At 40.4% G+C, this 22,158-nt stretch overlaps 1 protein-coding gene across 2 annotated transcripts; it reads right to left on the bottom strand.

The window, feature by feature from the left end:
* Positions 1 to 354: 354 nt before the first annotated feature.
* Positions 355 to 21,551, bottom strand: LOC109989118 (dynamin-1). Of its 2 annotated transcripts, XM_020640750.2 has the most exons (24): positions 21,050 to 21,551; positions 17,685 to 17,758; positions 17,437 to 17,586; positions 16,467 to 16,670; positions 16,205 to 16,303; positions 13,320 to 13,480; positions 12,893 to 13,035; positions 12,484 to 12,619; positions 12,229 to 12,296; positions 11,984 to 12,122; positions 11,081 to 11,167; positions 10,489 to 10,559; positions 9,993 to 10,044; positions 9,852 to 9,863; positions 9,500 to 9,613; positions 8,799 to 8,908; positions 8,400 to 8,511; positions 7,884 to 7,895; positions 7,546 to 7,713; positions 7,375 to 7,461; positions 7,098 to 7,252; positions 6,854 to 7,015; positions 4,912 to 4,947; positions 355 to 2,348 (listed from the first exon to the last, which is right to left on the bottom strand). In XM_020640750.2, exons 1-23 carry the CDS (start codon positions 21,208 to 21,210, stop codon positions 4,926 to 4,928), a joined length of 2,499 nt encoding a protein of 832 aa, XP_020496406.1. In that variant the 5' UTR covers positions 21,211 to 21,551; the 3' UTR covers positions 355 to 2,348; positions 4,912 to 4,925. The 2 variants fall into 2 exon arrangements, with proteins under 2 accessions (XP_020496406.1, XP_020496405.1); XM_020640749.2 differs by lacking the exon at positions 4,912 to 4,947 and having other exon boundaries at positions 21,050 to 21,550.
* Between the last annotated feature and the right edge of the window lie 607 nt (positions 21,552 to 22,158).

Genomic DNA, 22,158 nt, shown 5'->3' with positions numbered 1-22,158 from the left:
CAAAAAAAGATCCCCCTGAATGAGCTATACTATAAAGGCTCATTTCCCTCAAGAATAACCATTTAGCCGTATCTGTTTCACCACTGCTGGATGAAAAACTGACTGGGGCATTCTAAAAGTAATACCAATATATTCAAATCAAATTCAAACACACCATAGTTGTCTCTTATTTATATTTTTTTATGTGCAAGTTGTTATGTAGGTCAAATAAATGAATGCTATTCATTTGTGTGAGGTGCACACATACTTCAGGCCACCCCTTCATAAGTCACTGCCACAGCTGGATTAGAAAGTCTTTCACCAAACATTTTAGTGTGAGTGTAGTCAGTTTATTCAAAGAAATGAAAACCTGTCTTCTTCATTCACTCAAACTTTATTTAACATCTCTCTGTTGGCCCTGATCACATGACACTAAAGATACACAACAAAACTGCACACACACACATACACACTATTACACACATATACACTACAGTCTTGGCCGCTGCATATTTCAGTTGAATAGATCTACATTTATGTCCCTCACATATATATGGTTCATTATTATCTTCATATATTCTGTAAACATTACATTTATATTAATATCATACAGAGTGAACTGTCCACTATCACAGGTGTGTGTGTGTATATTTGTGGGAGGCTGAGCTGCGTGCAACACGCTGCTGCACAGCAACATTTGCAATACTTAACTTTTTTTCTTACGAAAAATTCAGGAACATTTCTACTTTAAATCAGAGTATAACTACCATGCTGACAGTAATCTAAATACAAGAAGACACTTCACAGCTACTAACACGCTCCGCTAACACAGAAGAGCACATGTGGTGTTGAACGCAGCTCAGGGCTCGGCTAATTTGACATAATCACTACATAATGAACATTATACACTTACACAGGTTGAATAAATAGATCAGCAGTTATAGATTAGAGTTGTACAGACTGTTGTTCAGTCGAATCATCACGTAGAGTCAATGGATAAAATCTAACAGCTGGTGTGTCTCTGAAGAACATTAAGACTTGCCAAACCTGCATGACAGATCGTGTCTGCAACATTTCCTTTTACAACACTTTCACCTCCTGAAGTTATTCATCAAACCTCCATTAGCAGCCATAAAAAATATGTATAAATAAAGCTCTGATCTAGAACATGTAACATTTCAAGGAAAGAAACCAGTGGAAAAAAAACATTGGATTCAATGGGCATCACGTTCAGAGACAATGCTCATTTTGAATTAAAAGTGCCCAATAAATGTGGTTGGTAGTTACAATTAAACTGGAGTTAACCATGAAATACTGGACTCAAGTGTAGAGTTATGTACACATCCGCATTGTGAATATTAAATGGATGTTTTTGTTGGCTATTTGTGTCTGACTTCAGAACCAGTCTGAGCAAACAAGCGCCAATTACGAGAAGCTGGAACCAGTAAGAGCCAATTGGACGTAGGAGCCAGATGTAACCAGTTACTCTCAATTAGAAAGAATTGGAATCATTTAGAACCAGTTAGAACAAGATTGTAGTGATGAAATTTAGAGGACAAGAATCAAACCGAGTACAGTAGATTCACATACCATTGGTTAAGATTGATAAAAGCTAACAATGCCAAATATATTTGGTGGGAAACATTTCATGAACAAGATGACAGCTCACATAAAGAATGTCATATTGATCACAAACGCAGATAATAAATTAATCAATAAATAGATAAAAAAATACATAATTAAAAACAACATGTAAACTTTACACTGTAAAGAAACATTTCTGCATAAATAAGAATACTCTCTTGTTGGCTTCACACAAGAGAGAAAGAAAATAATTATCAGAGCAACATATATTCAATTCAAGGAGTTGATGGAGCTAGCAAACTTGCTTATTAGCTTGCTTACTGAAGTCGTGTTTGATCCCAGAGCAGCCGGAATATCCAACGAGGAGTGAGAGATCTTCACTTCTACAGCATTGCTGAAGTCTTCTACAGTATGTTATAACCCTGATAAATCCCATGTTTCTGTCACCATCGTATTGATGTGATGTGACAGACAGTGTTAGAAGGCTGACAGACCGGCAGCTGGCCTGTCCCACTCTCCTTACAGTAGACAGAGAGCTGGACAACTTATCTATAAACTCAATATTGCAGTAGTGTTTTACTGATCATTTGATATATAGTCATAATGTGCTGACATTAAATATATCTTTTTTTTAATCATTATTACTAGTAAGGGTCACAGTAACACAGCATCAGTAGAGAACAGTAGAACAGTTCAGTAGAGACACAAACACAATCAGTTCAGGTTAACCCTCAATAGAAGACTGGGGGCTCTCTCCATGGGCAGGGCTACCTTTATTTGGACGACTGGGGGAAATGACAAAACAAACATGAACAAAGAGAAAAGAAAAGAGGAGAACGACAGTAAATAAACAGACAGGAGGGTTTCAAGGGTCAAAGGGCATACCCATCAATAAATAATACTGCTGGTATCTGTGGGAACCAGTTTAGAGTATGTGGAGACCAGTCGGAGGAAGAAACCTGCATAAAACATGACCCCCAGAAAACATGCAGGGGGGGTTTCAGGATCAATGACTTATCACACAACACCACTGATTTACTGTTAGGACCACTCAGATCCCACTAAGGGATCAATTAGAGACCAGTTAAGTTTAGTTGGAAGAATGAAACACAGAGTAGAGATAGCCAGAATAGAATAGGGAAGTAGCAGGGAAGTAAACTACAGATCAACAGAGTACAAACAGGTAGGTTAGTGGACAGTGTACAGTTGGGTGCAAGGGAGTCAGGTAAAGTAAGGCAAGGTAGAGTATGGTGCAGTAAAGGAAGTTAAAGAAGAGCAGGTCACAGTCAAGTAGTACAATTTGGTAGAGGGGAGTAAGGTAAAGTAGGGCAAAGTACAGTAAAGAAGGGTGCACCGGTGCAGTAAAGGAGGATACAGTAGAGTAGATAAGAATGGAGTAGTACAGTTGGGAACAGAAGAGTAGGGTAAGGTAGATTAGGACCCAGTGGGGTAAGGTGTGTTAGAGAAGGGTACAGAAGAATAGAGTACAGTAGAGTAGGATACTGGGTACAGTAGAGAAGTGCACTGTGGGGTAGGATTGAGTAAGTTGCAGTAAAGGAGGGTCATTTTAGAGAAGGGTAAAGTAGGTTAGTGTGGAGGAGGGTTCAGTACAATAAGATGCAAAATAATAGTGTACAGTAGAGTTCAGAGGAGTAGGGTACAGTGAAGTATGGTGCAAAAAAACGTTGTACTGTATAAAAGGGTACAGCAAAGTAGGACAGTGGAGTAGGGTAAACTAGAATAAGGTACAGTAGTATAGTAGGACGTATAATCTCATTTTAACAAATATTTACATCTCTATGCTGAAGACACTAAAATCTGTGTGCCTCAATAATGAAAGGTCCTGTAGTGTCTACAGTTAGACACTGATTTATTGAAGTGTATTAGATGAACATTAAAAAGGTTAACATACACTGAGTCAAATACCTGGTGAAGAAAGTCCAAGAATAGGCAGGATCTTGACAACCTCTGTCTACTGGGAATGCCCGTCTAACTGATATAACAGATAAGTGTAATGATAATGTGACCTGAGCAAACAAATGTACTGCATGTTACACCTGTAGCAGCCATGGAACCAGCCCTAGTTGAGCTCAGCAACAACTAAGTTTTACAAGTGAAAACCTGTTTGAACCAGCTGGAACTAACTGATACAACTTAAAGCCCACTGAAACCAGTTGGGACCAATTAGACTTTGCTGGATACAGTTGGAGGAAGCAGGAACTTGTTGGAACAACTAAGAATTACGTTTAAGGATTTTGAACTGGTAAAGCCCAAGTGAACAAGCTAGAACCAGCAGACACATTTTGGAATTAACTAGTTTCAGAACCCTTGAAACCAAATGAGCAAAGCAGGATTTTTTTGACAAAGGTAGAAACCAGTTGGAACAAGCCGAAACAAGCTGATATTAGCACCTGGTAGCCAAGTACAGTCAATTTAGAACCATAGATATCCAAATATGTAGGGTCCTGCCTACAGCAGGAACCAACAAAACGTGTTGGGACCATCTAGAAGCAATGGGCACCAAGTTAAACCAGTAGGTTATGATTTGGATCAAGTGGCTGAAATATTTGGAATCCGCTCAAACAAGCAGGTGCTATTGGATCTGGTAAAAAAACCTTAAGAACCAACAAATAGCTGCTAAAACCAACGTGCACAACTAGAAACATGTCACAACCAGCTGGAACCTCTAGGGACCTTTCTCAAATAGCTGGCATCAGTGAAAACTAGCCCGTAGAAATCATTTGGAAAAAGTGGAACATAGTATCTACCAGCCGGAACTAGAAAAGACCAGTTGGACCAGTATGTACAGGTAGGACCTAGTTGAAACCATAGTAATCAGATATAACATCATCACAAGCCATAGTGATAATAACTAGAACAATCAAAGTTGGTTAGAACCTGAAGAGGATGGCTGTTTTGTGAGTTTGGAATGTCTGACACAACATGAAACATTTGTGAAAATGAAACATGTCAGATTCAGATGGATCCCAATATCTGATGTGATCTGTGTGTGTCAGTGTATTTTTCTCGAGTGTTAATATTGTGTTTGTGAGTGTGCTTAGAGGAAGGAGTCAGAGTCTGGTCTGGAGGATCTGGACGGAGAAGCAGGAGCCCTCCGACTGGAGCAACACAAAAAAATACAAATGAAAATGAAATCAACGGACAAACAGAGAAAGACACACAGAAAAAGACAATCAGTTACAGGGCGATGGAGCTGTCAATTACACAGCTAATTATGATGCTGGGGAGTTGGCGGGGTCACATGGCGAGGACAGCGATCTGACTGAACGATGGGACACACAACAGAGTTTATGTGAGACAGTGACATCACACAGACAGCTGACGTACCATTGGTGAACTCCTCACTGGTCACTGATAGAGATTCTGAAAAAATAACCATATGGTAAATATGAGGGGGGAGGGGTAGAGGGCTTGGCCACCTGCTCTGACATTCACACGCCTGAGAGCTTCCTGTTTAGCCCTAAAAGGTACTGTTAGAACAGGATCACACAAACAGACAGACAGACAGACAGACAGACAGACAGATAGAGAGTGACAGTCAGACATGGACATACAGGTAGAAAAACAGTCAGAATGACAGGTGGATGGACAGAGGAGCGAGCAGGTACACTGTCATGAATGCAGCTAGAAAGGTAGAACCATTAAAGGCAGATGGAGAAATAGGTAGCAAGAAATAGACAGTAAGAAAAACATACAGGCAGAAAGTCACTTAGAATGACTTTATTGGAAACAGTTGGCAGTATGAGATACAGGTAGAAATTTCAGGTATAAGTGGGACACAGGCAGAGAGACAGCCAGATGGATAGTATGAAAGAAACAGACAGACAGACAACAACAGACAAGTATAAAGACAGACAGCCTCCAGGTGGACGTACAAATGATGTCAGTGTTGTTACTACATTGATACCTTCTGCCCATACCAGAAGTACAAAGATGGTCCAAGGAAATGTTAGCATAGCTTAGCATAAACGATTGAAGCACAGGTAAATTGCTAGCCTGGCTCTTTAAACTTTCTGTTGCATTGAAATATGAACAGAAGCTGAAGCAATTTTGGAAATCATTTTTTTTTGTTTTTGTTCTAGGCTAAGCTAAAAACATCCTGGACATCTTTCTGTACTGGACTCACAGAGATGAAACTGCAGATTCCCCAAAATGAGGGACTGATCCTTCAATCTTTAGAGGATGCGCTTAAAGATGAAGGAGTGACTACGTTTGGCAATGAAGAGAAGAAGAATGAGCAGAGAGAGGAAGAAAGACAGACCAGTCTTTCTTTTCCATGTCTGTGCAGGTTGTTTGTGGATCGCAGGTTTCGTTCTACAGCACCAACAAGGAAGAATCTCTACCCAGAAAACACATTTGTCTTAATATCACTTCTGTTCGGTGTCCAGTTTGGTAAAAAGCTAATTAAACCAAAGTGGACACTGCAAAGTGTTAACCAAACTGACCTGAACACCATAATTCATGCTGCATTCAGGTCACATTAGAGAATGAGGAATAACTAACCCAGCGTGAGAGACTTTTCATGTTGCTTGGGGTCAAAGTTTGGAGGATTTGTTTATGTTAAACATAGGCAAGTCTTTGATGTGCTCCAGATACAAGTCTTTAAGCATTTGTTTTTGTATTAGGCCCTTTTACGCTCTGTACCTATAATACCTCTGAAATAAAGGCATACATTCAGGTTTCAAAAATACAGGAGGGTGGCAGGGTTGAAGCCTTGCTGAGAGCTGTGCCTCAAAACTTTGCTTGTGCCCTTGGAAGGTGATACGCTGGTAATAAATGTGTTGTTTGGCTTCAGCTTTGGTGAGGCCACATACATGTTTTTCAGGGGCGGTAGGGGGGTCTTGGGGTCCTTCCCCTGGAAATTTTTGAGTGTCAAACACTTTATTTGGTGTATTTTTTGTACCTATTTGTCCTGAAATTATTTGAATCTTTGTAAAGGAAAATACACACCAATTACTTACTAGACTAACAGCTGCTGCCACTGTTTCCTTTATGGCATGAAAATCAGCTCACACAGTGTGAGAACTAATTGAATCAAATCACACAATCAGTGCTGTGGCAGAATGTAAAGGAGCCTTTAGAGGATCAAACCAGCAGGTTCACACATTGAGAGGTAAATGCACTGGAAAAGTCTTAACAGCTTTTTTCCATTACGGATATTGAACGTATCACACAGAACAAGAGTTGCACTGAAATACCAACAGTCTGATGCTTTTCATTTTCATAGTTACCAATAAATTAAGTGTCTGTAATTTAGTGTGTGTTTTACCTGGGGACTCCAGGTGGGGGTGCTCTATTGGGTCGGGAGGGCACAGAGGGTGCGGGTCCAGGGTCAGGTGACACTGCTGGGCGAGATGGGGCAGCACGACCGCCTGGACGAGGAGGTCCAGGAGGGGCACGGCGCTGGGGGGTGGGACTGGACATGGGGGACCTGCAGGGAGTCAAGCAGAGCAGTTCAGTTTGCTGATTATTCATTAGCAATCTACATAACAGCTGACCCCTTGCTCTATTACCTGCGTCCTGATGGCATCCCGGTCACCTGCAGCCAGGAGTCATCCACAGGAGGTGGCATTGTTGTGGTGATTGTTGAGGTGCTGATGTCCCCGATGATGCTAAGGCCCTCGCGCAGAGCATGGTACATCTTTAGCATGTCATCACGGTGCATTGCCTGGGCGAGAAACACAGACAGGCGGACAGAGAGAGAGAGAATTCATTTAATTTTTTTTTTTTTTTAACTTTGACTTTAACAAATTTCTCTCTTAGTGTACCTGTATATCTCTGTCTCCTTACCTGGTCCTGGGACTCTTCCATCAGGCTATTTTGGTCTCCACAGGAGTAAAGTTGAGCCAGCAGGTCAGCGTGGATAAACTCCTTTGTCTGAGGAACAAAAGGCAGTAACATTACTGGTTATGTAATTTCTGTGTGTGTGTGCGCTTTTGTGTGTGTGTGTGTTTCCCATACATTGTTGACCATTAGGTGCATGATGGCTTTAGGGATGAGGTCCCTGACAGTGCGGTGAATAATGGACAGGTAAGAGTCCACCAGGTTCCTGACGATCTCCACCTGTCGCTCCAGCTGAGGGTCCATACTGTGGATTTGCCCATCTCCACTTGACTCCTCGGCCTCTGACTACACAAACATGGCCACCAATGATTAAAAACACGTAACTTCACCTGAAAAAATATACTGTACATTGACCTATACAGCACATTTACATAAATATACATGTTCATCCTCATTCATATGAATGGTATGGAAGACACAAATCCTCTGTCTGTATATAAACAAAGGGAACTCACCTTGTCTTTGTCCTTAAGGAGGATAAAAAAGAAATAAATCATTAATAAATAAATGAAGATAGCTAACAGCTAATATCAAATACTAACATCACAGGATTGACAAAAAAAATATTGGTGTAGCAATTCAGCAAAAAGGTGAGTAGTGGTTATGTAGTAATCAAAAAGCATTTTGGTAAGAAGTAGTAATACTGATGATGTGATATTACAGTACTATTAATGTAGGAATGTTATGGTAGTATAATAATGGATCAATGCTAAAGTTTGTAGCCAGCAATAACAACATAGTATTACATCAGCAATAATAACATTTAGAAGAAATTATATAATAGTTGTGATGGAATAATATCGTAGTAAAACTGCATGAATAATGTATTCATTGTCCAGTATCCTTGTAGTAATGATGTACAAAAACATCAGTAGTTATGGTGTATTAATAATTTAGTACACCTTTGGTAATATTATAGTATTAGGCAGTGTTGTAAAATGTGTTAATGTAGCTGTAGTAATGAGGTATACCACGCTGCGTTCAGGGTACACCCCAGCTCGTAGAAAAGAAGCCTTCCAGCTGTCCACCTCTTCCTGAGAATCACTGGCCAGCTCCAGCTGACGATAATCTTTATACACATTCCTGAAAGATTTACCATTTGTTTGATACGATGTTGAGGACACAATAACAGCTTCTGATGACATCATTCTGGACAGCCAGACACAACTGTAAGCACTCAAATCTTTTATTTCTCGTTTCTTCACCATCTGAACCTGACATTTCTCTGCTTAGACAGTCATTCAGCTGACTACAATAAATATAACTGATCCCCTGTCTGACACATCCCTAATTGATTTATTTGTACAGTGTTGTGAAGAAAAAGTGAGGAACAAGATACATGCCCATACAGTACACAAACACACACAAACCTGTGCTCAGTGCTGAACAGGGCAAAGATGTGTTTGCTGGACATGAAGCTCTTCTCTATGTCTTTGAATTTCAGGTTGTCTACAGGAAGCATGTACTTCTTCTCCTTCTCCTGCAGGGCGGCAACAACAAACATAAGGTGTGTTCAGACAGGTAGACACTAAAACGCTCATCTTTAAGTCATTCATTTATTTGAGAGAACATCAAACACCAAATAATTGGTGTTAACAATAACTACAAAGACGGGAAACAACACAATTAAAAACAGTTAAATTCAAAAGCAGAGTAATTCATTATCATAGTTTTTGATAGACCCATAGGAACAAAGTGTGATTTTTTTAAATCATTTGTAATGTTTTCCATGTGAATGCTACAGAGAAGCTTTAGGCAGTTTTATTTTTGCCAGTGGAACTTCAAGCTTCAGCCAATTACTGGAATGTCTTGAGTGTTGATTATGAGAATGGTTAAATAAAGAAGTAATATATGTTGGCATTTTTCCAATTAATAAAAACCAATGCCTGCCGCGTCTTACAATTAGAGGTCACCTGTAATGAATCTGAGGGTAGAACGATAAAATGAATTTAGGGGAGCAAGCGTGGAGGCAGAGGTGTTCCGATAGCAGCTATATATGTATGTGTGTGTGTGAGTGTGTGTGTGTGTGTGTGTGTGTGTGTGTGTGTGTGTGTGCGTGTGCGTGCGTTACCTCATCATCTTTGTACCAGGACAGTGTCTCAGCAGTCAAGACAAACCAGTAGTCTTTAGCTCCTCCCTTCATGATACCAATGTTGTTGATGGTCAGCCAGCCCTTCCGGATCACCTGCACAGACACAAAAACACACACACACACTATTAAGAAATAATCTCTTCATATCCCCTTTACTTATTATGTATCAAATAATCAGAGAGCAATTGATCAAGTGGATTTTAGATTGTAGAAAACCATATTATTTCAAAACACCATATACATTTGACGGACCCCACTAGCTGCACTGCATAAATCGGCTTCATGTTCTGAAATTATTGTGAACACAAACACACACCCAATGACTACTCACCATGATCTCATCCTGGTTGCCACAGCAACAGCAGCAGAGAAAGGAATGGTGAGAAAGAGTTGGAAGACCCACTTGTTAAAAAAAATGTATCTTCCTGTTTTACATAGGTCATTGTCTCAGACAATTACCTCTGAGACTCACCTGGTTTCCTGCTGCTTTCTTCTTGCTCGCCTGATTGCTCTTCTGCTGGGCACTGACACGCACACGCACACGCACACGCACGCACACACACACGCACACGCACACACAGACAGACACACAAGCAGCAAGACAGAGAGATTGTTATTTTCAGATCAGATGGTCTACCAAACTGCTGATTACCTGTGCTTGTATATGTCAGGATCACAGGTCAGTTACTGTCAGTCAGTTTTGTGAGTGTGTGTGTGTGTGTGTGTGTGTGTGTGTGTTTGTGTGTATGTATGTGTTATTGTCATTTTTGTTGAACTACCAATAATTAACAGGATGCCTCAATAGCAACAGCTCAGTTAGGACATTGAGTATACACAATGTTGTCTGAATAAGGTAAGGTCAAACGTAATTATATACAGAGGGCCTGAATGCCAAATTCAAGGTACCAAAATTGTCAAATTGTCATCTACGGTCATTTCCTATATATAGTTTTTGGTGTGTTTCTTACTTTGCAAAGCCAATGAAGTCGTCATGGTTTGTGTTGATGTAGGACAACTCTATGTCAATCATCAGCATCACCTGAAAGCAGGTAGACAGAAAGAAAAGACAGAGAGGCAGACAAAGAGAAATTATCATTATTTCTGTACCTTCAACCTCCATAATAATTTCAAATTATAAGATCCTTTTGTTTCAGGGTACTAGCAGTTACTTCTATGAATTAAATTTTATTCTAGATTTTAAAAATCGAAGACTTATTTATCTGCTCAGACTGAAATTTGGCTCTTGAGCAAAAATGGAGAAATAAATGTGTTTGATAGTCTGACAGAGTAAGACCTTTTAACAGGTCTTATTTTGACCCTCATGAGGACACAACATCTGTTATTTTAGGTTGCCATTTAGTCAAACTTGTATGTACTGATTAAGCAGAGAGCTCTTGTTTGCAGCAGACCCTTGGATGAACTATCACTGGGATACTTTAGTACTACAGGAAAGCAAAAAACATGATGACTCTCAGGCAAGTTCTGAGACATCCTTTTGGGTTTAAATAGAATCATGTTACAGATTGTTCAAGTTGACAGGTAGGGTTTGGGCAAACAGACCTGGTCCTTGGTGCGACTCTCTCGGTCTCTGATGTGCTGAGTGACGATTCTCTCCATCTCCTCTCTGAGCATCGGGTACTGAGCCAACTGAAGAATAGAAACATGGAGAGGTGAGACAGACAGGACACTAGAGGTACACAAAACTAGAGAAGAATCAGTCAGAAAGGAGAGGGAAACTGTGCTCATTGAACACATCCAGGACACCCCATGAAACTACGGGACTTCCAGCTTTTGTGAGCGGACTGTGTAACAAGGCTTTCTAGGAAGACGGGCTAGGCGGAATCGGCATCTACATAAACAAAGATTGGTAAACATTCAGGCTCACTGCTCTTTGTTCTTAGAGTTTTTAACAGCACAGACCTCGCCCACTAACTGCTCAAATACAGACAGCATTAAAGTGTCCCACCAGAGACACTAACACATTGGATCACTGCTACTAAGTTTTAAATTACTCTATTAGTTCCTCATGCAGCTTTTGGAATTCTCTGACCACTGTCTGATTCATCTCATCCGGACCTAAAAGCATACATTAAAATCTGATAAGCCTGTAGTGAGGACTGTGAAGAAATGGACAGAGGAGTCAAAGCTGGAGTTACAGGCTTGCTTTGAGTGCACTGATTGGACCGGCTTTTGAAGTTGCTGCCACAGACCTTGTCAGACTTGCAGACACTGTGCCATCCTACATCAGATTTTGTTAGCCATCAGTGTATAAATGGGTAGGTGTGACCGGCATTTTATGGTCAATCACTTAATCTTGTCAATACGGTTATCCTTCATATCTGACATCAATCTATGCACACTGCCTGAATGTCAATACTGTGTTGTGATGAAGATATATTAATAGTGGTATTAGTAGTATTAATATACAGTAAGTATAAGTACAAGTATTAGTGGTATTTGTACCTTCTGTGTACACTGCCTCACAGTGTTGACGAGCTCATTGATCACCATGTCGACACATTTCTGACACGGCTCTTTGATTTGAGCAATCAGGCGCTTAACGATCGTCTCAAACGCCATGTCAGGTGTGAACAGACCCGTCCTGAACAGAAAGCACAAGTGAGAAAGGTCATACTCGGGCACTGTAACACACACACACGCACACACACACCTGTACACAATAGATCACACCTTAACTTTAAACTCACCTAATTCCATGAATGTTTTTGATAGCATAACTGATCTCTTTTCGGAGAGTCTTCTCGTCACTCTCCAACTGTGCACACAAAAACACACACGCAAACACAATCACACACAAAATGTATCCATGCTCGTGAGACCTGAGATCTAGCATGCATAAATGTAATGCAGTCAATGTTGCTGTGATAGCCGTTATTTTACAATTACATTTTCCTCCTAGCCGTGTGTGCGCTTGTGTGTGTATATCAGTGTATATGTGTTACCTTGACCAGTTCGAAGGGGAAGCGTTCATGGAAGATGCGGTTGATCTTTGCTCCCCCGGAGAGCTCGTAAGTGTCCACCTGATCTCCAGATCCTTCAATGCGCTTCTCGAAGTCCACCGCAAATTGCTGCACCATCCTTACACACACACACACACACAGCTGTTGTTAAGTGGGTTTATTTACTGTACTTAAGTGTAAAAGTTTTATATATTTTGTGTGCTTGAGTGTACATTTTGTTGTTGTAATTGTGTATTAGTATGTATCAGATTGTATAAAAAGTATGGACTACAGTAGGGGCTTATTTATTGTGTATTTAGTGTGTATAAACAATGTTTGTTGTGTGTTTTATTAAGTAGTAAGTAGCATATATTAGTATTTATTCATATATATACATATTCAGAGTACTGACTGCAGCAGGGCCTTGGTCTTGCGTCCTGGGTCATCTGGCCTGAAGTTCTTGTACTCTTCCACCTCCTTTTCAATGGCCAGCAGCTGACCCTGCAATTTGCTGCGTAACGCTGGCAGTGTCTCCCGGATATGGTTGGTCAGTTGCTAGGTATATCAGAGAAAAGCTTTTTTACTATGGTTATAGAGGAAGTACCACAGCCCTGTGAGTTATCAAGTCTGGCTTGCTTATCTATTTCTGATTCAAACAGCACACATGGGAAAAATATGAGCAAACAGCGATATACAACATGGGTTTTTTGGTTTAATGTTAGCTGGTTGTATTCAGTTATTAGATGAACAGTTGTCATACAGTTATCTGAACCCCACACTTGAAGATAATGATGTACACTTCAAATGTAGAGGAATCCAGTGTGAGTGCGTCTGTGTACCTGGTTGAGGGCTTTCTGCAGGTGGGCGGTGCCCATGCGGTCGGCCAGATGTCGGTATGAAGGGTGCGAAAGGAAGAACTTCCTCTCTGCCTGCAGAGCTGCTGTGATGTCTTTCCTCCCATCAATGTCCTTCTGACTGCGGTTCACCACCCCGATGTAACCTGATACAAGTCAGAGTCTGTTATCTTCTCTGTGTGCACACCTGGGAGTCCAATGCTATCTTCACTTTAATATAGTTTCTGGTTATATTTTGATTGATCTACACCGATCACTGATAGCCAGTAAAGTTTCTTTCTGTTTAACTGCAAGACATTTGTTTTTATTTGACCTGTAGAGCTCCACAGGGCTCAGTCCTGGGCCCCCACAAATTTTCCCTTTACACACTTACTTTGTGTTGATCTCTGATCAATATAATGCAGATGTAGTTCAGTTTTTTTCACCAGATTACTCTTAGTTTCCAGCAGTTAAATCACAACCATAGTTCAGGTTTTGTTCTTTGTTCCAAGCAAGATCTTTTCTGACTTTAATGCTTCTCTGGGGATTTTTAACTGGTTAATAAATACTGATGTCTCTATATGACCCACAATAGCAAACAAAATATCAGCAACAAGAATGATTTTGTCTTTACTGATATTCCTAATGCCTGGAGTCGCTGCCACAGGGCCAGTGTCGGGTGAGGAGAACAGCAGGACAATGCAGAAACAGTTTACCGTCCTCCTGAACCACATTCTGAATTTCTATCTGAGTTTGCTGAATTTCTATCAAATGTAGTCCTTAGCACTGATAAAATAATTGTTGTAGGTGACTTCAGTATCCATATGGATGTTGATAATGATAGCCTTATCACAGCTATCATGTGATTATTAGATTCTTTTGGCTTCACCCGGGTGTAAACAAACCTACTCATCGTTTTAACCACACCCTGGACCTTGTTCTAGCTTATGGCGTTGAAATCAATAACTTAACAGTTTTCCCAGAAAATCCTTTTCTATCAGATAATTTCCGAATAACATTTGACGTTTTCTTACCAGAATTAACTCAGCATAATAAAAATGTGCTCTCTAGAAGTTTATCAGATAGTGCTGTAGCTAAATTTAAGAAAGCTATTTCAGCTGCTTTTGATTCAGTACCATGTCTTAACCCATTTAAAAACTCTTATAATAACTTTAGTCCCTCTCAGCTGGATGACTTTGATGATAGTGCTGTAGATTCACTGAGAGTTACTCTTGATTCGAGACTAGCTCCACTCAGAAACCCGTACTCTAAAACAAACTTTTACATTTAAAAGAATATGGCGCTCCACCAAAACAGAAGAATCTCGTTTATTTTGGCAAGATAGTCATAATGAATATATGAAGGCTATACATCACACTCAAGCTGCCTATTGCTCCTCTCTAATCGATGAAAATCAAAACAATCCTAGATACCTTTTCAGCACAGTAGCCAGATAGCACAATTCAGTTATGTAAACTAGAAGCGTACCTTTAGAACATTAGGACCTGGGTGACCAGAAATGTTTTGCTACTTAACTCAGACAAGACTGAAGTTATTGGGGTGCTGGTGGCGCAGTGGTAAAAGGTCAGTGGAGAAAGGTCAGTGGATATAGCTGGAAAACAGGGAGCGAGAGTAGGGAATGACATGCGGGAAAGGAGCCACAGGCTGGATTTGAACCTGGGCCGTCCGCTTTGAGGACTATAGCCTCCATACTGGGGCGCACGCACTAACCACTGTGCCACCAGTGGCCCTAGGAGTTCTATTTTATCAATATATGTACTTTAAGGACACCCTTTTTTCACCTTGGTAATATATCTAAGATCAGGCAAATCCTGTTGCAAAACGATGCAGAAAAATTAGTTAATGCATTTGTTACCTCCAGGTTGGATTATGGTAATTCTCTTTTGTCAGGGTACTCTGGTAAGTCTCTAAAGACTCTTCAACTAGTCCAAAACGCTGCAGCACGTGTACTGACTAGAACTAGGAAAAGGGATCACATTTCTGCTGTATTGGCTTCTCTGCACTGGCTCCTGATAAAATCTAGAATAGGATTTAAAATCCTTCCTCTCAATTACAAGGCTCTAAATGATCAGGCACCATTTTATCTTAAAGAGTTAATAGTGCCGTACTGCCCTTTGAGAACATTACTCCCAGAATGCAGGCCTGCTCGTACCTGGGTCTCTAAATGTACTATGGGAGGTAGAGCCTCCCCCTGTCCTCTGGAATCATCTACAAGCCAGGGTCTGGGAGGCAGACACACTCGACTAGATACTTAATATTTTCCTTTTTGATAAATCTTATAGTTAGGGCTGGCGCAGGTATACACCAGCTCCTAGTTATGCTGCTATAGGCTTAGACTACTGGTGGAACTGGCACCTTGAGCTCTTATCTCTCCCTCTCTCTCTCTGTGCATTCAGATCATATTACTGCGTGTCGCTATCTGTAAATCTCAGTTACTAACCACATTTTTCCTGGGTGTTCCTGAGCTCTCTTAGGTTGCTCAGGATCCCTGGTTCCTATCCCTCATCCTGCATCTCATCCCATCTCCCCCATCCCATTTTCAAGCCCGGCACAGTTTCGGTAGATAGCTGTTTCGTCATGAGCCTGGATTTGCCCAAGATTTCTGCCTTTTAAAATGAACTTTTTGCCAGTGTAACTTTGCTAAATGTTGCAAAGGGCTGTGCTCATGATGGATTAATGCTGGGTCTTTGTAATATAGTAATAAGTAAGGTCTTTTAGCTGCTTTTTGTAACATAACAATGAGTGTAGTCTTTTTACCTGCTCTTTTGTAATATTAAATAACAAAGAGTAAGGTATTTTACCTGTTTTTTGTAAATTGTCTCGAGATAACACTTGTTATAAATTATAAATATAAATTGATGGATTGATACCTCTGCGTAGTGGTAGCAGTTTGTTCTCCAAAATGTCTCTAGCGTCGGTTCCTTCATCCATCAGATCCAGTTTGGTGATCACACCAATGGTCCTCAGACCTGAACACACATATTCAGAATACTTATATCAACTAGCTGACAAGACAAAGAGGCTGTGGGAACTGACATTTAAAAGCCCCCCTCTCTTATTTAGCATTTTTATGGGCATGACTAACAGATGAAGCAATTAGTTAATGCAAATGAACATGTTGAGGACTCTAACCTTGCGGGTCGACCTCCTTGGCAATTTTCAGAGCATCAGAGTTGGCGAGGTCAGAGTTGGCAGGGGACACAGCCAATAGTAGGCAGTTGTCCTTTGTGACAAACTGCATGAGCATTTCTCTGATCTGGTGCTCAATGTCCGCCGGTTGGTCCCCCACCGGCACCTTCGTCATCCCGGGAAGATCCACCAGAGTCAGGTTTAACACTGAGGACACAAATACACAGAGCTCAACTTCTCTGCAAAGAACCACCAAACTCAGCACTCAAATAGGGGACTCTAACCAGCATGATAAATTCAAAGTGTCTTATTTGATTTTAACTGAGAAGACAATAAACTTTATATCAGAGGGACATTCGTCCATATTTCAAGTATTTAAAAAAAAACATAATTGATAACCTAATAGCTACATTCAGACAACCTCTAAAGATTTCAAGTTTTAAATCTCTTATTTACCAATTATGTTAGCAAATTAATTAATATTAAAACAGACTTATTGCTACCTAGGAATTTACTTCCTTGTTGTACAGCATGAAGATGGTGTTTAGGATCCTCTACACGTGATCTCATCGGAATAGAATTTATCAGCGTTTTAAAAAAGACTTGTAAAAGACCAAAAGGGGACCCAGAATTGAGCCCAGTGGAACTCCAAGGATCAGATAGAAACAAAGGAAGTGGCAGTAAAACAGAGACAGAATGGAACCGTGATATTTCTCAACAATCACTGTAGATAAATCTACAAGCATCATTAGCTGTTGTCTAATGGTAGCTAATGGGTAATCAAATATGTTATTGTGTCTAAATTAATTTGGATATTCCTCCAGATTTTCCCTGTTCATTGTCTTTCAGTCACTCAGTAATTGGAATTCTGTGAAACAATTACGATTGCCAGACACCATACCACCACATACCACTCTGAGCTTAATGTCTGAGGCAAATGTCAGTTGTATGGATAGCTGCATGGACTATTTACCATGTGGTGAGTAGACTCGCAGGTTTATGGGGACCGGACTGATCCCTTTGTTTGCCCCTGTGACTCGATCAGTTTCTGCTTCGATCTCCTGACGAACTTCATCAAAGTCTATGAATTTCTTCCCTTTACAGTGCAGGAACTCCGCATATTCTGATCGGTTAGTGCAGAAAATGAGATCACCAATCAGTCACATGATCAGGTTAACACTGTTAACAGAACATCATCAGTCCATTTGCGTATATTTATACCTGTAGGACAGTTGATGAGCTGCAGCACCAGGGGGCGACGAGTAACAATGCCAGAGCCACGAGGGAGGAAGTCCCTAAAAGAAAGGGAGAGAGAAGACCAATAGAGGAGGGGAGAAAAAGAAGGAGGACATAAAGGAGTAAGAGAAAGTTAAGGAGGAGGTAGAAGGGGTAGGAGGAGGTGGAGGAGGAGGTAGGAGGGAAGAGAGAGAAGATGGAAGAAAGAAGAAGAGGTGAGGTGTACAAAGGCAGGATAAGAAGAGAGGGCAGGTGAAAGAAGAAATGAGGATAGACAAGAACGGTAGTAGAAAAAAAGGAGATGGGAGAGGGTAGGAGAGAGGGGTAGGGTGGAGGAGCGGGCAATAGAGAAGAGGAGGAGGAGGAGGAGAGAAGGGAGGAGTACAGAGGAAGGATTAGGAAAGAGGAGGAGAGGAGAGGAGAGGAGAGGAGGGGAGAATGGAGGAGAAGAGAACACATTTGTCTTAAAGTCAAATTCTCTTTCTGATAAAAACATATTCTGAAACATGATAAATGTACATAATTACATTATGATACAAATAAATAATGTGAGCAGTTTATGTGATGTGAATCCTTCTGAGCAGCTCGTGGAGGAACGTTGTCACGACATCCTCAGTGTGTGTGTGTGTAGTACCGGCTGCAGTCACTGATTCAACTGCAGTCAGCTTACATGCACACACATACACAAACATACACACTTACACATTCACACACATTTACGCACATCACGCTGTTATTGTCATGCGATGCTGCTTCAGCCTTGCTGAGTCATGTGACCAACAGTATCCAATAAGAGGAGAGATACAGAGAGGGTGAGAGCCTCCTCATCCTCAGGCTGAGAAAGATAAAAATATTCAGCTAATCAGGCGTCAGTCTCCTGCAAGACTTGAACTATAGACCTCAGATTTATGCCATATATATATGTATCTATTATTTACATAGTTAATTATTAATAGTTTATGGATTGTAATATTTCCAAATACTATCATGACATAGATTACATTTTACAAAGGAAGGGGAGACTGCATAGCATAACTCGGTAAAATTCAGCTTACACAGTATTGCATGACAAAAATAATTAATGATATATGAGTAAAATACTACACAATGTTTGTACAATGATTTTTGATCCAATTTGGTTGATAAAGGCCAGCATTCATTGATTTTCTGTTTTTCGCAGCCTGTAACTCATTATATAAAATATTATCATCTTAATAAGCAGTAGAAGCTGACATTTTAGCATTTGTATTACTTTTGGAGTTCCTCAGGGTTCAAGACTTGGACCCTTAATTTTTTAAGATGTGCCATTTGAAAAGAAAAAATATGGTTGGTATGCCCAATTTGAAAAGTCAAATTATTACAATTGATCTGGCATCTTGATGTTTTAGTTTTGGCACAGGAACTATGGCTTTCAGCTGCGTACACTATTGACTTAATGTTTTAAGCAGTCTGTAAACACAGCATCTGACATGCTGTTTGTGTTATTAAACAGTAACTTGTTTCCTCATCCAGCAGTTGTGAAGACAAAAGGATCATTTGTGTGGGGTTCTGTTTGTGCCCACCTGATAAATGTAGGTCCAATGTCACCTCTCTTTTAGCTATATGTTTTTGGTCCATGAGGCAAATGTCTAGCTCTGAAGCCAAAAATTCTTTACTTGAATGTCCACTTGAGGATATGGGCATTTTGAGTGACACAGTGTTTAGTTCCATGTCTTATACCCAATCAATGAATGAAACAGACGGTTACGGTTAGGCCAGGCTAACCACTGTACAACCATAGAGAATATTCTGATAGATAATGTTAATCTTTGCAACAAAAATATTTGAGTAACTTTGACTGATTTGAAAATAATTTACTGTTTTAATTAACATATATTATAGTATTTGTATTGTGTATTTGCCCTGAGTAGTGTCAGATGCATTCTTCAGAATCAACAAGCCCCTACACATAGCTGACCACTTAGCCTGAAAATAAAAAACAGAGAGCTTGACAGTCTAGCTTAAGTCTGGATCACAGTTCAGCTATCATTCAAGTTCTGAAGTATTAAGAAACTTGTAATATTTGGCACGTAATGCAGGTATACGAGCACTGTGATGATCCACTTAAGCTCATTAAGCTGCTGCAGGATTTCTAACAAGACACCTGAAAAAAACATCACAATACGTTTCTGCTAATTGCAACTGATTGGATTTGGGAAAGACAACCTGTTACAAACACAGATACAGTTTAAAAAATGCAGAACAGTAGAAAGACACAGGCTAGGCATCACTCTGTATTTACAGATTCAGCATATCAATACAAATCGGTACAGACACGAGACAAAATTTTGGTATTGCAAATTTTCACTGTTGTTTCTGCAAGCATGGCTTTGTATACAGGGAAACATGGTCCTTAAGTATTCATTTTAACAAGGTGTTTAACAGAAACCAAATCCACTGAGTCAATACCTCTACAAAACAAAAGAAATCAGAAATGAAAGTTCTTGTTTGTGACAATTTTGGCAAACCCTGTGGAGAAAGCACTGCCTTTAATTTCTCTGCTGATCTTTTCCGATACATGTGAAATAGTGCTTACCAACAAAACATTTTATGCTGCTTTCTCCACACAGTCAAATGTATCACTATATGTCTGACACCTACCCTTGGGCAGCAGATTCAGGCATTTCAAATTACAGTATAGAACTACTACTGCAAGTGTTTTTGTTGTTTGCTTTATAAAGCGACATCAGAAGTACTTTCAGCCTGTTTCATACTGACCAAAGCAATTTCAAATCAAGAACCAATGTTTCCTCAATTTTCTTCAGCACACAGCGATAAAGAAAACAATGACTCCATAACTCCATTGTTATAATGACTGATTTACTTTAGTCATTATTTAAGTCATGCCTGACTGTCAAACTAGAAAATAATCAAGAGATCAATGGAATTTATTCCCCTTACATATTTGTTCATGTTTCAGGATTTAACCAGAGGGATGTCCAAATAGCCTACCACATGAACAACCAATTCAACACCAAAAAGGATTTGGTTTAAATCTATGGCTTTAATTAGCCTACCTTTAGAAAAGCACTGTTATAGATCATTTCTTCTCTGTCTGTTTCACATTTCAGTACTAGCATTAGTATCACTATCAGCAAGGAAATAAACACAATCTGACAGGCTCTGTTATATAAATAAAAAAAGAGGCTGTTACATTTTTTGAACTGGTGAGCAGGCCTGCAGACAGCCGGGCGGCTCCCTCTGACATACTGTCCTACAGGAGCGCACGATTGACGGTCGGGCCCGACTCAGTTTGGACACACAAACAGAAAGACAGACAGAGAGGTAGACAGACAGAAAGGTGGACTTACTTGCCCACGAAGTTCTCCAGCACGGAGCTCTTCCCGGCGCTCTGCCCACCCACCACCGCGATTTGCGGCAGGTCGAGGCTCGAGTTCTGGCCGATGGAGGCGAAGGCATCCTGAAGCCGGTTCACCAGCGGGATGAGGTCCTCCATCCCCCGGTTCCCCATGACGGCGAGGCAGAGAGAAAGACAGGCAGAGAAGAATGAACAGACAGGTGAAGGAGCAGAGAGACAGGTGGAGTAGCTGAGGGCTCTGCTGGAGAATCAATCAGTCAGACAGGCGGGCAGCAGTGAGACAGGCAGGGATGCAGCAGCTGTATCTCAGTTCTCCTGTCTCACATCATGACGCTCTCCTCCGCGTGCAGCAGATGAATCCGATCAGCTGATCGAACATCGATGTAATGTTTGTTGAACGGAGGTATGATTGGTGATGAGGATTCTCCTGCTGTGACCTTCACTCCGCTCTCCTCCGCTCTCCTCCTCTCTGCAGGGAGGGACCGACCAGCGACACAAACACACATATCCGGTCAGCACCTTCAGAATAAAAACTCCAGGACCCTGCCAGTAGAACTTAAAAACATAATTTTAAAATATTTCTGCATGTTGTCATCTGGAATCATTTAAACGTGACACAATGATACAAGTTTAAATCAAATTAATTACGTTTTTTTTTTATTCAATTAGTATCGTTGAATGCAACTTAGCAGTACAGTGCATTAAGTCAAACATTTTTAAATAATGTTTATTTAAGTAAACTTATTTAACCAAGGAATTTAATCAGTTGTCATTTTTCAGCTTATCTAGAATTGTTGTTTTCACAATCACTGGTGATCTTGTTTTGCAAACTGTTCATCTGCACCGATGCCATTTTGGTAAATTCAAAATTGTAAAATAAATAAAAGGTAAAGGTACTATATTTTATTTTTTAAAGGAAAAGGCTAGACCCCGGTTTGTTGGTATTTCCCTGCAGCTATTTGACACGTGAGGATGGAGATGATGCAGAGCTGCAGTTCACCATGAGAACTGCAGGAGGCACCACCAGGCATAAACCAATAAACCAAACCGTAAACAGGCATAACTGACAACTGATATCAAAATTAAGAATAAGTATACATC

This window comes from Labrus bergylta, chromosome 2, assembly GCF_963930695.1.
Source record: "Labrus bergylta chromosome 2, fLabBer1.1, whole genome shotgun sequence".
In the NCBI taxonomy this organism is placed as follows: Eukaryota; Metazoa; Chordata; class Actinopteri; order Labriformes; family Labridae; genus Labrus; species Labrus bergylta.
This window is presented reverse-complemented; position numbering and strand designations above follow the sequence as displayed.